General features: G+C 35.4%; 2 protein-coding genes and 1 long non-coding RNA gene across 3 annotated transcripts; 1 reads left to right on the forward strand and 2 right to left on the reverse strand.

Moving 5' to 3' along the window:
• Positions 1-3215: 3215 nt before the first annotated feature.
• Positions 3216-3794, reverse strand: LOC140179985 (uncharacterized). Its single transcript, XM_072220359.1, has one exon. It carries the CDS (start codon positions 3792-3794, stop codon positions 3216-3218), a length of 579 nt encoding a protein of 192 aa, XP_072076460.1.
• Positions 3795-3836: 42 nt separating this feature from the next.
• LOC140179986 (uncharacterized) lies at positions 3837-4403 on the reverse strand. Its single transcript, XM_072220360.1, has one exon. It carries the CDS (start codon positions 4401-4403, stop codon positions 3837-3839), a length of 567 nt encoding a protein of 188 aa, XP_072076461.1.
• A 1881-nt stretch (positions 4404-6284) lies between these two features.
• LOC112756461 (uncharacterized) lies at positions 6285-11073 on the forward strand. Its single transcript, XR_003179352.3, has 6 exons — positions 6285-6659; positions 8076-8127; positions 9547-9714; positions 9825-9869; positions 10153-10231; positions 10740-11073. It is a non-coding gene; the product is annotated as an uncharacterized lncRNA (long non-coding RNA).
• The last annotated feature ends 4309 nt before the right edge of the window (positions 11074-15382 follow it).

Here is a 15382-nt window from a genome sequence, read left to right on the forward strand (position 1 = left end):
AAATTAACTATTAAAATTAAATATTTACTTACCAAAAATAAATATTTATATATAAATATAAGTATTATTTAATTTATTTTTAATACATATTTTTTATTAGAATTTAATTAAATTGTGTTATAATAATAGAAATTTTATAATAATTTTGATGTATTTAATACATTAAAACGTAAAAAAAAAAAATTTATAAAACAATTTTTTTATAATATGCTTAACTTATATCTTTAGAATACAAATTATCAAAACTATTTTTATTAATAGCTGATGAATTTGGTGTTCACTATCATTGATTTGTTAAATGTAATTTTTAAAAACGAGTTATTAGCCTTTGCTCAAAAATTATTTTTAATATGAGAATAAAGATGATGTTTTGATTTAAGATTGATATTTAAAGTATATTATAATATTATGGATATGTAAAAAATGTGTTCAATACGTATTTTAAGTATTGTCAGAAAATGTTTACTTCAATACGATGATAAATTTATACGTACCGATACGTTTAAAATATAGACAAATAATAACTAGAAATGTGAAATTTATTTTCTACATCAGCATTTAATTTTTTGTTTAAAAATATATATTATATTATCATTTTTACTATAATATTTTTTTAATTAAATACAAATAAAAAATATTTTTTTATTTAATTTTATAAAAAGACCTAAAGATCTTTTTTTAATATTTTTTTTTCAAAGATAAATATTATTTTATTAATATAAAATAAAAGTGTTTCCATAAAGAAGTACAAAAGAATTGGGTATTCCCATTTATCATCAGCTGTGACTGAAAGACTAAGAGCTTAAAGAAGAGTAGAAGTAAGAGTAAAGAAAAAGTAGCAGGTTCACGAGTTCACGCACTAAATTACTGGCTTCTTTCACTATCTCTGGTGCTGGGCTTATTACCTTCTCAAAAACGCGCTTTCCAAGTGCTCCAACACAGCGCCGCTATGAGGAGGGTCTTTTGTCTACCGTCGAATTGAGCCGCTGCCCAGGATAAGACTCGTTGCCACCAATTGAAAAAAGTTTCTTTTTCTCTCATCCATAGGTCAAGGGTTATTAAGCTTAGGCTCCATATTATTGAAGACAGGGGGCATTGGAACAAAGCATGAGAAATTGATTCAGCCTTCAACATGCATCTTGGACAAGTGGCAGGAGTGGATGCGAACTGGCTGTGAACTTGTTGCAACACTGGAAGCTTTTCATGAAGACTTTTTCATAGAAAAATCTTAATTTTATGTGGTAATTTCAACTCCCAAATGCTATTCCAGACTCTGTTGTGTATGTTCTGGGGCCTCAATGAAGTAGGAGAATGAAAGAATCCATAAGCAATTTTGTATCCTGACCCAACTTCATATATACCAGATTTTGTCCAGCACCAATTAACTTCATCCTCCTCCTCTGTTGGTTTGATTGAAAAAATTTTATTGCATATATCAACTGAAAAAATCGACTCAATCAGATTTTTATTCCAACTTCTATCAGGATTTAGTAACGCACTAACGTAATACACTTGCATATTTGGCGGGATTGTGAGTGCATTTTGAGGGACATTAAGGGGCACTGGTGGTGGGAGCCAGGGGTCATGGAAGATGCGAACATTAGTGCCAGAGCCTATTTTCCATAACAAGCCTTTCTCGATCACCTTGCGCCCTTCAAGAACACTTCTCCAACCCCACGACGGTACGCTTCCTATCTCTGCATGTAGGAAATCTGTATATCTGAAATATTTAGCTTTGAGCATTCTTGATATAGTAGAATTAGGGTATTTCATTAGATGCCAACATTGCTTTCCCAATAAAGCCAAATTTTGCGCCCTTAGATCCTTGATCCCCAGCCCTCCATCTTTCTTTGGTCTCGTCATTGTGTCCCATTTAATCCAAACCATTCTTCGTTCTGCGCCTTTTTGACCCCACCAAAATTGCGAGAGCATGCTATGAATCTCAGTCAACAGCGTGTCCGGGAGCTTGAAACAAGAGAGTGTATAAATAGGAATCGCCTCCCCCACCGTTCTCAATAGCGTGTGCCTGCCACCTGATGACAATATACTTCTTTTCCAACCCATAATCCTCTTCTGAACTTTATCCTTGATAGCTCCAAAGGTTGCTTTCTTTGATTTTTGAACTATAGAGGGCAGTCCCAGGTATTTGTCTTGTGCTCCGATATGTTCAATATTTAGTGTCTGAGCAACTGCTAGTCTTGTGTTCTGAGGAGTGTTGTGACTGAAAAAGATAGCCGACTTATTCAAATTGACTTTTTGCCCACTAAAACCCTCATAGGTCTCTAGCAATTCTAGAATGCTTTGGCTTGTATTAGGTGCGCTCTTGCAAAAAAGGATTGAATCATCAGCAAACAAAAGGTGATTAACTGTTTGGCATCTCCGATTAACTTGAACTCCTTGAATTAATCTGTTTTGCTCTGCCTTGTGTAGCAATAAGGAAAGTCCTTCTGCACAAAAAGAAAGAGATATGGAGATAGGGGGTCACCCTGTCGGATGCCCCTATTTGGCCTAAAATAGCCAAATGGTTGACCTTCCACAACAACAGAGTAAGAAACAGTCGTTACCAATTCCTTAGTCCAGTTAATCCATTTAGCATCAAACCCCAGCTTATCCATAATATACCATAAAAAATGCCATTCAACCCTATCATAAGCCTTGCTCATGTCTAGTTTAATAGCCATCTCATGCTCTGCCCCACTTCTCTTATTTTTCAAATAGTGCATACATTCGTGGGCAATTAGAATATTATCTGAAATGAGTCTTCCTTTGAGAAACGCACTTTGATTTGGACTTATAATTTTATTCATAATACCTTGTAATCGGTGCACCATAACTTTAGAAATAATTTTATACATAACTGAAGACAAACTGATCGGTCGTACCTGAGTCATGTCACTGGCATCTGGCACCTTTGGAATCAAACAAATTTGAGTATGATTGAAGCTTTTTAAAATTCTGCCACTGTGAAAGAAACTTCTCACTGCCTTAAAAACGTCACCTCCAACTATATCCCAGAAAAAGTGAAAAAACTTAGCTGTAAACCCGTCATCACCAGGAGCACTCTGAGCATGAACACTAAATGTAGCTCTTTTGACCTCGTCCATAGTTACTGGCCTTTGGAGCCTACGGTTCATGGAAGCTGTAACCTTAGGCTCCAAATCCTCTAAGTATGGATTCGGATTAGCCGAACAAGAAGAAGTAAAAATATCGCAAAATTAGTCCTCAGCTACCTTTGCAATATCCTCCGGTTTCGATGCAATCTCATTGTCCCTCCCCACTAATCTCCAAATTCTGTTCCTTCGCATCCTTGATTGAAATTTCTGGTGAAAGAATCTAGTGTTCTGATCTCCTTCTTTTAGCCACTTGATTCTAGATTTTTCTCGCCAATAGCTCTCTTCTTTCAAATATGCCAGCTCCAACTTCTCCTCCAAACTGGTAACCTCCTCTCCCCCATTGATTCCAGCCACCCGCAACTCCTCTAGTTTAGCTTGAAGGTCCTCAATTTCTTTCCGGGAGTTTGCTTTGTGAGTTTTCTGCCATTGAACTAGTCTATGTCTACAAACTTTCAACTTTTGGGCCAAGGAGAACATAGCCGAGCCTACAACTTCCATTCTCCACACTTCACTAACAATTCTCTTGACATCCTCTTCTCCACACCAACGTTCCTGGTATTTAAACCGCCTTTTACTATGCCAGGATTGAGGTTCGGTTTCCATCAAAATTGGAGCATGATCCGAGCCTGACTCTGTGAGCCTGTGCACCACTGCATTCGGAAACTTCAACTTCCATTCCATCCCAACTAAATAGCGATCAAGCCTCTCCTTCACCAAATCCTCTCATTGTCTTCGATTTGTCCACGTGAAAGGGTGCCCCACCATTCCAATATCCACCAATTTGTTACTGTCAATGAAATTAGTGAATGTTGCAATGGTGGTTGCTGATTTTTGGCCTCCACCCTCCTTTTCCGCTTGGCTTGTTATAGCATTAAAATCGCCTGCTATTACCACTTTTCCTTCCATGTGTTGGCTCATTGTTATAAGCTCCTCAAACTGTAAGGATCGAATTTGTTCTGAACAACTCAAATGGACACCAATGAACGCCCATACCTCACTGCTTCCGACTTCCTTAATTTCGGCTGCCACAAAGAATTCTCCACTGTTAATAATTTGAACATTGATGCTGTCCTTCCAAGCTAGCACAAGTCCTCCTGCCACTCCTGCCGGGTTAACAATATGCCAGTTTTCGTAGCCGCATACCTGAAGTTTTGCTTCCACCTGTCGAGATTGGTTCTTTGTTTCACTTATAAACACAATCTCGAGGGAGTGGGATTTACAGATCCCTTTTAAGGTGTGAATTGTCAGGGGTCTCCCCAAACCCCGACAATTCCAAACTATAGTTCTCATGGCGCCTTGGGTGCCATTTGTAGGCTGGCACCCTCCACTATCTGTTCAACTGCATTTTCATCCTCTATTCTTGCTTTCTTTGTAGTTACTTCAGCTATACCACTCATCAACCTTTTTTTGGGTTCACTTTTAGTATCTGACTCTGCAGCACCTTGTCTTGCTAACCTTTTCCACTTCCTACCTTTTTCTGTGGTGAGACACTCCCCGATAGCGAATTGCATAAGCTGCCCTTCATCCTCCTTGGTATTGGACTGACCAGCTATGATAACCTCCATGCATTCTGTTCTAGAATTGGATGATTGAGGTGACTCAGGTGCTGCCCTGTTACCAGTGTCTTGTGGTTTCAAACTTTGTTTCCCTTCTTGCATTGACATCCCTGCAAATTCTTCCAATAAGCAGTTTAAGACCGGTTTTTTCTTACGTTGAGTGGCCTTATTCTGGTTTTGGATTGAGTTGTTGAATGTTCTTTCTCCTTCAGAGTAGATTCGCATTCCCACTTGGCTAGCTTTAACCCATTCGCCAATGTCATCCTCTTTTACCATATCACTCTCTGTGTCCTTCAGCAGATCATGGCAGTTTTTCACCTCGTGCCCCAATTTTGCGCAATAGGTACAAAACTTTCCAAGTCTCTCATAGCGCAGTGCCACTTCTACCTCCTTTTTATTAGGTCCTGCCACTATTAACTGATCTCTCACTTGCCTGGCAGCATTGATATTGATTTTGGCTTTCACAATCCTAGTTTCTCTGCCTCGCATATGAAATTTACCTACCTCCAACACTGTGCCCAGATTCTCTCCCAATTTACGTCCAACTTCGAGGGTTTTAAACGATTCTGGCAAACCCCAAAATTGAACCCAAACTGGAAAATTGGAAATAATCTCTTCATCACAGTTCTGATCTTCCTTCCATCTCTTGACATGGAGCACATAATCTTTGAATAGCCATGGAGAACCACGTTCAACACGCAAGACATCCACTTCTTTATTAAAAAAGAATTGGAAGGAATTATCCCCTTTGTCACTCATGCTAAATCCTTCCGGGTTTCCCCATATAGCCTTTAAAGCATTCCCCATGGTTCCAATTGAGAAGGTTTTGGAAGCAAAGAGTCTGCCATAGAGACTATTGGAGCAAGCGTTAATACCTTCTGATATGTCTGCCTCTTCCAGTAGAATCACATTCCTACCTCCTTTCAGGTTGTCTTCCTCGATCCGATCTTCATCCTTCGTTGTCTCAGCCATGCAGATTACGTAGACTTGTATTGAGATTTAATTGATGTTGACAATGTAGCCTTGACGGCACTAGGAACTCCGTTAAGAAACCCTAACAGAGCACTAAGAAACCCTAACAGAGCACTAAAAATTTGGAAAGATAAAATTTGGAAAGATATGTGACTCGAACCCGCGACCTCTTAATTGAGTATAGGGAGTCTATGCCATTTGAATTATAACTCATTGGCAAAATTTGGAAATTGGCAAAAATTTGGAAAGATATGTGACTCGAACCCGCGACCTTTTAATTGAGTATGGGAAATCTATGGAGACTCGAACCCGCGACCTCTTGAGCTATTACTCATTAAAATTTGGAAAGATATGTGACTCGAACCGCGACCTCTTAATTGAGTATGGGGAATCTATGCCATTTGAGCTATAACTCGTTGGCAAAAGTTTGGAAGATAAGAGACTCGAACCCGCAACCTCTTAATTGAGTATGTGGAGTCTATGCCATTTGAACTATTACTCATTGGCAATCTTTTTTTAATGTTGAATAAAATGTATCTCTTTAAATTAATCAAATATTAAAATTGAGCTAACTTATATTTATAAATTTAAATAATTTAAAAATAAAATAACATCTGATTGGTTATTCATGTACAGTCAATCATGTTTATACTCCTCCATAAACTCTAATTTCTGATGTTAATTTATACAAAAAAAAAAAAACAACATGTCTAAAGAACAAAAAAAAATTCTGAAGTATTGTTTAGTGTTCTTCATCTTCCCTGGATTTTCTTACATCTCTCTCAAAGAACGTCTCTCTCTCTCAATTCTCTCTTCTCTCTCACACTAGCCCACTACAGTCTCTTTCAGTCTCACTCGAATCTCGTCTCAGTCACGCTCGCCGGCGTCTCCACGTGTCGCGGCCTTCCCTGGGATCCTCGTCGCCGGCGACAGAAGCAACTCATCGGGTCGTCGTCGCTCGTCGTCTTCTGGTTTCGGGACCTCGCCGTCGCCATAGACCGTAGACCGTAGTCCGTTGGTGAGTCCCTGCATCGTCGCTTCTCCTGTTCTGTCTTTTCCGGATTTTCCTTCTCCTTGTATTTTGAGACGATGTTGAATTGCTAACCAATTAATTTACTATGTTTCTGATCTAAATGTTGCTATAAATCATTGTCGATAAAATCATTGTAATATTTTTCCCAAATTGACGTTATTGCTTGAGATCTTATGTGTGTGGACATGCATGTGGCTGGGTTGGGATTGAAGAAATCCCAGTCATTCGGATCTTTAGTTTGTGATTCAAACTCAATTGGGGTTCAGCCGTTCAGGTGTGTGTGATTACTGATTTGTTCTGATTCCAAATGTGATTGTTTTTTTTTGTTCCTTTGTCGTGCCTGATTTATGCAGATTACATGTTTGAGATTTTGATTCTATGGTTTTGAAGCTAAAAATTTTGCTATAGAATGTTCAATTTTCATTATATTCTATCACCTTCAATTTCGATAGTGAAGGTTTGAAGCCTTGATTCGAAGGTAAGAAGAGATAGTTTTCAAGTTTATTGGCTGAATTAAGAAATTTGGGTGCCCTGCAGTTAACTTGTTTCTTTTTTAGCATTTATCAGTTGTTAATTATTGTCTATGTTCTCATTTTAGCAATTCTATTGAAAAGTATTTCAAAGTGCATATTTTTTTGAGCTACACTGTCAGTGCATCTGTTCAAGTAGGTCCTGTATTTTTTAATACTTTGATATCTGATTTCTTGACTGTCATTGGAATATGACCCGGTCATTTTATAAACACAGGTTTTGCTTGTTGTCAGCTCAATAAATTCTTATATGAATCAGATAAGATATTAACTGATTGATGAAACCGTCCTGCATGAACCACAATGAAAGAAATATAAATTTCCTTGGAGATGAAATATACTTTGTTTTAAATTAAGGTTTCTTTTATAGTGCATTCTTTCTCTTTTTTTTTTTTTTTTTTTTTGCCAAAAATTTAATTTATTCAGTCAGAAATCAAGGTAACAAATTAATTCCGTTAAAGTCAAAACAAACTTATTTATTTGATGTAATTCCTAGGATACATGTCATTATTGTTTCATGCTCACTGAGAACTTGTATGGATATCTCCCTTTTTAAAGTTGGTGGAAAGCAGATGCACAGGCTGAATTTGCCTTTTTAATTGCAAAGATAATTTATAACAATGAAATTAAAGGATTGGTTGTCATGGTTAAATTTATAATTTACCTCTTAGGTCCTAGATATCTTAGTATGCTATGTCTTATGTTGCTCAAATTCATCTGTTGCATGAACCATTCATATATGTATCTTTCCATATATCTCATTATCTATTTTCTTAAAGGTGTGGTTTCTTTGATGATTCCATCAATATCATTGTTTATTTAGTTGTTAATCCAACACTTTGTTCATGTAAAATAAATTGAATGCTTCTAGGTTTGGGTAAAGTGGGGAGAGAGACGCCAGTTCATTGCCCAGAACAAGCTAGGTAACTTAATTGATAATTTTTTATAATAGATCAGTTGTTCATTCCTTCTTTGAATTGTCAAGTTATATTTAGATCTTCCTAGTTTGTGATTAGTTCAACAATTGTCAGTGATTTGACTTTTAGGTTGGATAGTACTTGATTCTGTTACAAAGTAGAAATTTGCTTCGATTCACACTTTCACTATATCAACTGGTCTTTCACTCACTTACAGCTCATAACAAGCATGCCAGTAGCATTTGTCATAGTATACATAAGATGTAGCTAATTGAAATGCAGATTTTGATTATTTGGGAAGTCTTTTGTTGAACAAATTTTACAAAAATATATTCCTGTTGCCTCCATCTAGGCATGTTTATTATGCATGGTGATGCTCATTTAAATTGTTTAGGAAGTATTTTTCTTAAAATTTTACAAAAATATAATTATTTCTATACTTTTATTTGCATATATAATAAAACTTCTAATATCTGGTTTTAGTGCTTTTTGAGAAAAGGGATAGTTTCCTCAGTGCTTTTTTAAACTTGTTATTATACCAGTTGCAATTTGGATTAGTATGGCTTAGAGGATGTATCATTAGCTCATTACTTTAAACACAAACTATATTACCTTACTAACACAAGTTGAGGCTAAAATCATGTTTGGGCTTTGGGAGTTGGGACATAGCTCAGCTCAATTTTATTGAGCATATTTGAAATGAATTGAGACTTGGTTTGCATGCTTCAATTCATTAACTGGGCTACTTTTTCAATGCCAAGACAAACATGCACTATGATTCTAATTAGATCCAATGATAATTGCATAGTTAACGGAACTAGCTTTTCAAGGTTGAATTGGTGATTTTAAAGAATAAGCTATAAACCTCAAAGTGTCCATATTGTTAAATATTCATGTTCTGAATGCTGCATGACATCTACATCTTCAAAGAACTACCCTGAATTTAGTTTATAATTGATTTTCAGTTGAACCAGTGGGACGATCTTATTTTTCACTTCCTCCCGCCAGGCTCACCTTTCTTTCTGTTATATTTTTATGCTTACATATATTCTTTACAGGGATGACTTCCTGTCACAAGGTAGTTGGTGATATCAGTGCACTTAGGAGGTTGTATTATAATATGTACAAATTTTCTTATTTCACAAAAATAGTTTTGCACTTGGTTGACTCGGTTAAGTAACAATAGAAGAAGGAAGTATGTAATGCATGAATCGTAATAAAATAATGGCCTAATTAAGCAACAAGATCCATTAGTTTACCTTAGTTTTCTTGAAATTTATTACCATGTTAATATTCTGGGGTAAAAAGTAAGTGAAAGATTATTGTGCGATTCTATGTTCATCTGTCCTGTGTTAGTGGTTTTTTTCCTTGGTACTGTTCACTAATTTAGACAAGTGCCTTTCTCTAATATGCCCTCATTTTCAGGAATGTCACAATACACATATTTCATAACAATTTGATCACCGGTGAAAACTCATATAGCAAACTCTCTCTTGTTGATTTGAGGAGCTGTTTGATTTAGCCAATTCAGATTCAACTGCCACTTCTCAGTACCAATTTAGCATTACCGTTTTTTAGCTCTATAATGAACAGGTATTGTTCTCTTTTACTTACTATATACAACTTTTCTGGTATCCAATGTTTGCTTCCTGGTAACTGTTGGCATTAGATTATCAAGGCCTTTTTGTTAAATGTTCCTGCAGGCTAGAGATCTTGTCTTGATTTTGCAATGACTCCTTCTCATTGAGGTAAATATTTGTCATGGAATTTCGTAGCAGACAACATGTTAGTTTATTAGTTATGTATTTTTGGTTTTTACTGACTTCCTGAAGTTCCTTTCTAGCAGTAGCATCTATAGGTGTAAAGACGGTTCTCATGATGTTTTGAGAATCTTTAGTAAAACATCTCAAGATGGTTAATAATAATATTATCGTTCTTTGGCAATAAAGGTCATTTGAATTGGGAGTTTGGCACAGCCCAAAATTTTTCATTGTATGGTAATTTGTTTTTCTTGTTCAATGTTCATCTCAGGTGCAAGATTTACACCTTATTATTCCTGACTATTTCTTTTGAGTGGAGCAGTGATACACGCCCCCTTTCTTATTAGCAGGTTAATATTGTGTACATTAAAATTGCACTTTCATGGATATTCTGATATTTTGGAAACTATGAGAGTAGACTATTAATTATTTCTTTATTATGCATATATATCAATTTTATAGATAAAGATAATGTTCCTAGCTATATAGATAAATATGAGTAGAAAAATGATACAAAACTCTATTGTAATTAGAACATACAAAGTGAGTATATGCCGTGAGTATATGCCAATCAAGCAGTTTCCAGAACTCTTTCAAAATGCAGCTGTGAGTATATGCTGAGCAGGAAAAGAGGGGAATTTGTGTGATATTCAGTACAGTTTGAATAATATGTATCAGCTTTGCGTAGGGTCTTACATTTTGTAAAGGTCTAAAGGGAAGTTAGGGTGTTTAATGCGACCATTCAAATGGTTATTGTAATTGATGTTAGTTCAGAACAGTTGGAATTTTTAATTTATGCATGTTAAAATTGCTGATTATATCTCCCTTTCTCTAATAATTCTTCATGCATTTGTACAGGATCTGCCACAGACCTTTCCTGGCCATCCATGGTTGGACACTCCCGAGGGACATGCTGCTCTTAGACGTGTTCTTGTTGTTTATTCTTTATGCGATTCTAATGTTGGATGTTGTCAGGTGGATTTGATCTGCTCTTCCTTCTTATTCTGAATTATTTTTCCCTCTCTTAAGTTCTTGTTGGATGATCTAGCCTCCTTGTTTTCAGGATGCTTGTATTGTAGATCAGAATTGTAAAATTTAATACCTTAATAACTTAACTGTTACTGTTATAATGTGAATAAATGTCAATTTAGGACATTGTGCTATTTCATTGCCCTAGATTTACATTATTAAAGAGGCATTTGCACCTGTTCAGTTTAACTTTTGTTAGCTCGACATTTTATTTTAATAGTGTAATAGAGAGGAATTGGGTGTATAATAAAGCGGTGGTTTGTAATTTTGAAGTGTAAAGGTTTTGGAAAATCTTTACTCACGATCTCAACATCTGAAGGCAACAGGCAAAAATACGGATGCATTTAGGAAATATAAATTCCCTTATTAATTATTATACATATATCAGATCACTTTAGAGGATTCATTTGTGAATTATTTATCAACAAAAATTATGAGATGTAGATTTATCTTTTTAGGGTGAGATGTCGCCAGTTTCAGCGATAATGGCAATGAAGAACGATCGATACTTATTTGATAGCTAATAATTACCTACCTGAGTATTTAATTTCTGTTGACATTTATGTAAGCAATTCATTTAATTTTTGTAAATAATTTTGGATAAAATATAATATTTAAAAAGGAGCATGTTACTTCCATAGGTGAATTATACTACAAGATCAATAGTTATATCTTACAAAACTTGATCTTCAATTATAATGGTAAAAAAGCTGTCAATTGGAGAATAAAACGATGCCTCCCTCCCATCTTGTTATTGGGAAAAATTGCATGAAAGAATGTAGCCAAGTACTAAAAAGGTCTAAACGAGAAAGTTTACAGGATGACATTTCCCTTCGTTCTATAAACAAAAATGAATTTATCTTCTTTACTCATTCTATAGAGTATGTTTTACTTCAATCTTTTAAAGGGCTGCGTCTTGGAATAAGGACAGGTTCAGTGATGTATCATCTATTACATGCCCACACTGACCTGTGCTTCATGAAATACAAAGAGAAGACTGCAGATGCAGATCATTCATCTCTACAAGTTCTTTAGTAATTCATCTTGAGAAGCTATCAACCTTCTTCAGCATCTGTAGAGCAGCCCTGCCACCCTCGACACAAGTAACTGTTGCCCTATATTTCTGTAAAACACCTTCTGCAACTTTTCTATAGGAGAAAACCAAAACACTCAGCCAAAAAGGCTTCATTAATATATCATCAATGACACCTAAACTAGAAGATAATGTATAATCAAACTATGGAGTAAAGTAACTTTGATTATTACGTTTGAACAAACATACAATCGAGTAAAGTAATAGAAAAAAAGATTTATCAACCGTAAATACTCATTCAACCTTAATTATTTACAAAAGAACTTCTACTTTCAAAGTCCACTTGCATGGGGAATTAAATACTAAGAAAAAGCCAGCAAATATGGTTACATAGAGATATTTAGGGAATAGCCAATTATAAAAAATTGTATTGAGTGGTTAAAGAAATGCAACGAATAAGGATGAAACAAGAGTTTGGCTACAGCCATAGACAACAATATCTAGGATACATGAAACTTGTTGGCTTTGCTTCCTCTAGAAATTCTCTTAACATCTTTGGATGGTACTCTAGAATCTCACGGTATATAAGTTCTCGTATATCTTCCTTTGTTATCCTGCGTCTCTCAAACTCAAATTCCATCTTTGTAACTGGCTGGCAGAAGGTTTTCTCTCAACCTTGGCCAAGCCTTTAAAATATGGAACTGCTAACGCCTAACAATATCATACACAAGATACCAAGTTAATAAAAGATTACCAAAGAAACTGAACCAAATACGGATGGAAATTCAGAATTCAACCTCTTCAGCAGAAGGCCGATCATTAGGCTCAAAGGCCAACCTTCTATCTAACAAACGAAGAGCAAGGGGGTCTGCATTAGAAAACTTATGGGAGAAAGGAACTGGCTTCTTCTTGGGCATGCTGCTCAAGTATCTTCGAGTTTTCTCATTCCTTACCTATTAATATGCAACCAAGGTTGCATTGAGTAAAAACTAAAACACACAAGACTGCAAAGAGGAAGGAAAACTGAAGAACAGACCCTAGCAATGGCTTCAAGAGATGGTGTTCCAAGAAGATCAGTCATGAGATCCAATTGATGGACAACATTCTTCCCAGGGAAAAGAGGCTTTCCAATCAAAAGTTCTGCGAAAATGCATACAATGCTCAATATGTCTATAGCTGGTGTATACTGGAAATAAAATGGTTTCAGGTAATAGTGATTTACTGAGTGAAATATAATAGATCAGTGAAAAACACATAAGTAGATTCATAAATCAACTAAAGTATTTAGCATATGGCAAGGAAGCATAAATATTTTCAAGATCAATTATTATTTATTAACCACACGCAAGCCCCATATCCAGCACACAACTAAAACGTAAAATAGGATACTAGATTGTATAAAAGAACAAAATTTCAATCACCAAAAGAGTATAAATTCATACATAAGCAATAGATACATTCACAAATCACCACACATATCATTTTCTATCTCTCAACATCCACTAAATTCCTCCCCAAAAAATATAAAACACCAATCCAAAACATATTTAGATACATACATGTAAATCTAAATATACATATGAGCTAAGTAACTTTACCTTTTTTCTTTGATCAGCAGCATCTTCAAATTTTTTACAATATATTATATACTATATTTTGATTATCCATTTTTTTAAAAATTGATTAAGAGACAAATTTGTATATTTTCGGTTTAAAAAATGAATTTATATATTTAAATGAATTTTTTTTCATGTTTTTTGATAAATTATGTTTTCTTCGTATAAATATTTTTTACTTAAAAAAAAATAAAGAATAATTCCAACCCAATTTCATCCCAAAAAAACTTAAATAATGAATTGCTTTTAATAATTTCTTCTTCTTCTTCAACCTAATTAAATTCGTTGCTCTCCTTTATTCGCGTTTTTTTTCTCTGCATTATGGATTTGGATTGACTTCAACTTAATTAGCTTCCTTGTTCATATTCTTCTTCGTTTTCTTCTTCGATCTTCACTTCTAAATTGAAATAATGAATGAATCAATTTTAAATCAGTTGAATGAGTGCGATTTGGACAATTCTTCCAAAATGTATCAATTTGATGAGGTTTGCATTATTGAATTTTGAATCTAATCCAATGAAATGAAATTGCTAATTTTATTTGAAGTGAATTGACTGGACTGAGGTGATTTATATCTGAATTGAATTGAATTGAATTGATAATATGTAATTGTGAGTGTGAGTAATTGTGACTAACTGTGAGTAATTGTGAGTAACCTTTCGGTTCGGTAAGTACTAAAGAGTTGATTCACCATGTGCATATTTTTCGTTCAAGTGAGCAGAAAGGACTCTAAAAAAATTAGACGAATATATTCTGTTTTGTTCCCTAAGCACTATATAATTATTTCACCGTAATTAAGATTTCGGTTCACCATGCAGACCAGCTGTGTTGTGGATGAAAAATTTGTCCCAAAGATGGGAATGATTTTCAAGACACTAGAAGAAGTTGGAAAGTTCTACAAACATTATTCCAAACTTGCCGGTTTTTCTACCAAAATAAGGAACACGACTCGGGATGGAGACAAGATTAAGAATCAACTAGTTGTATGCTCTAGAGAGGGAAGGTGGAAATCAAAGAGATCTCCAACTTTGAAGACAAACCCTTCAGCTGGGTTAAATTGTACAGCCAGAATTTACGTACACATAATGAAGGATGTTGGTCTTCGGACAATTTCCAAAGTTGTTTTGAATCACTCACATCCTTGTTGTGTAGACCAGGCTGAGATGCTCAAACAACACAGGGAGTTTAGCATATTCGTGCGTCGCACCATCGAAACCCACGAGAAAGCCGGAATTAGACCAAGTAAAACTTACAAATTATTTGTGGCAGCAGCTGGTAGCCACCGTGAACTAGGTTTTATAGAAAAAGACATCAGGAATTACATCACAAGGGAAGTACGAAATATTTCTGAAGAAGCCGATGCCAAAGAATTTGGGAAGTACCTAGTTATAATGAAAGAGAAGAAGAAAAATTTCTTCTTTGAGGTCAACCTTGAAGGTGATCACTACATTAAACATGCATTCTGGGCTGATGCAAGAAGCAGTGTTGCATTTGATTATTTCGGAGACGTGGTTTCATTTGACACCACCTATAACAAACAGGTATTCGGTTCATTCAAACATATTTTTTATGTTCAGTGGTTGTACATATTTCGGTTCACCACTGTGTGCTTGTTATTTTTGCAGGTACAATTTGGTTTTAGGTTCTTTTGTGGGCGTGAATCACCACGGCCAGTCAACACTTCTTGGATATGCGCTGATGAAAAATGAGGACATCCAATCATTCAAATGGCTATTTGAGTGTTAGCTACGTTGTATGGGAAGGAAGGCACCAAAAGGTATTTTTACCGATCAATGCGCATCGATTCAAAGGGCAATTGAGCT

Source organism: Arachis hypogaea, chromosome 16 (genome assembly GCF_003086295.3).
Source record: "Arachis hypogaea cultivar Tifrunner chromosome 16, arahy.Tifrunner.gnm2.J5K5, whole genome shotgun sequence".
Classification (NCBI taxonomy): domain Eukaryota; kingdom Viridiplantae; phylum Streptophyta; class Magnoliopsida; order Fabales; family Fabaceae; genus Arachis; species Arachis hypogaea.

Excerpts from the sequence above, each read along its gene's own strand:
- LOC140179986 (XM_072220360.1), bottom strand. The coding sequence starts at position 4,403 with ATGAGAACTATAGTTTGGAATTGTCGGGGTTTGGGGAGACCCCTGACA.
- LOC140179985 (XM_072220359.1), bottom strand. The coding sequence starts at position 3,794 with ATGGAATGGAAGTTGAAGTTTCCGAATGCAGTGGTGCACAGGCTCACA.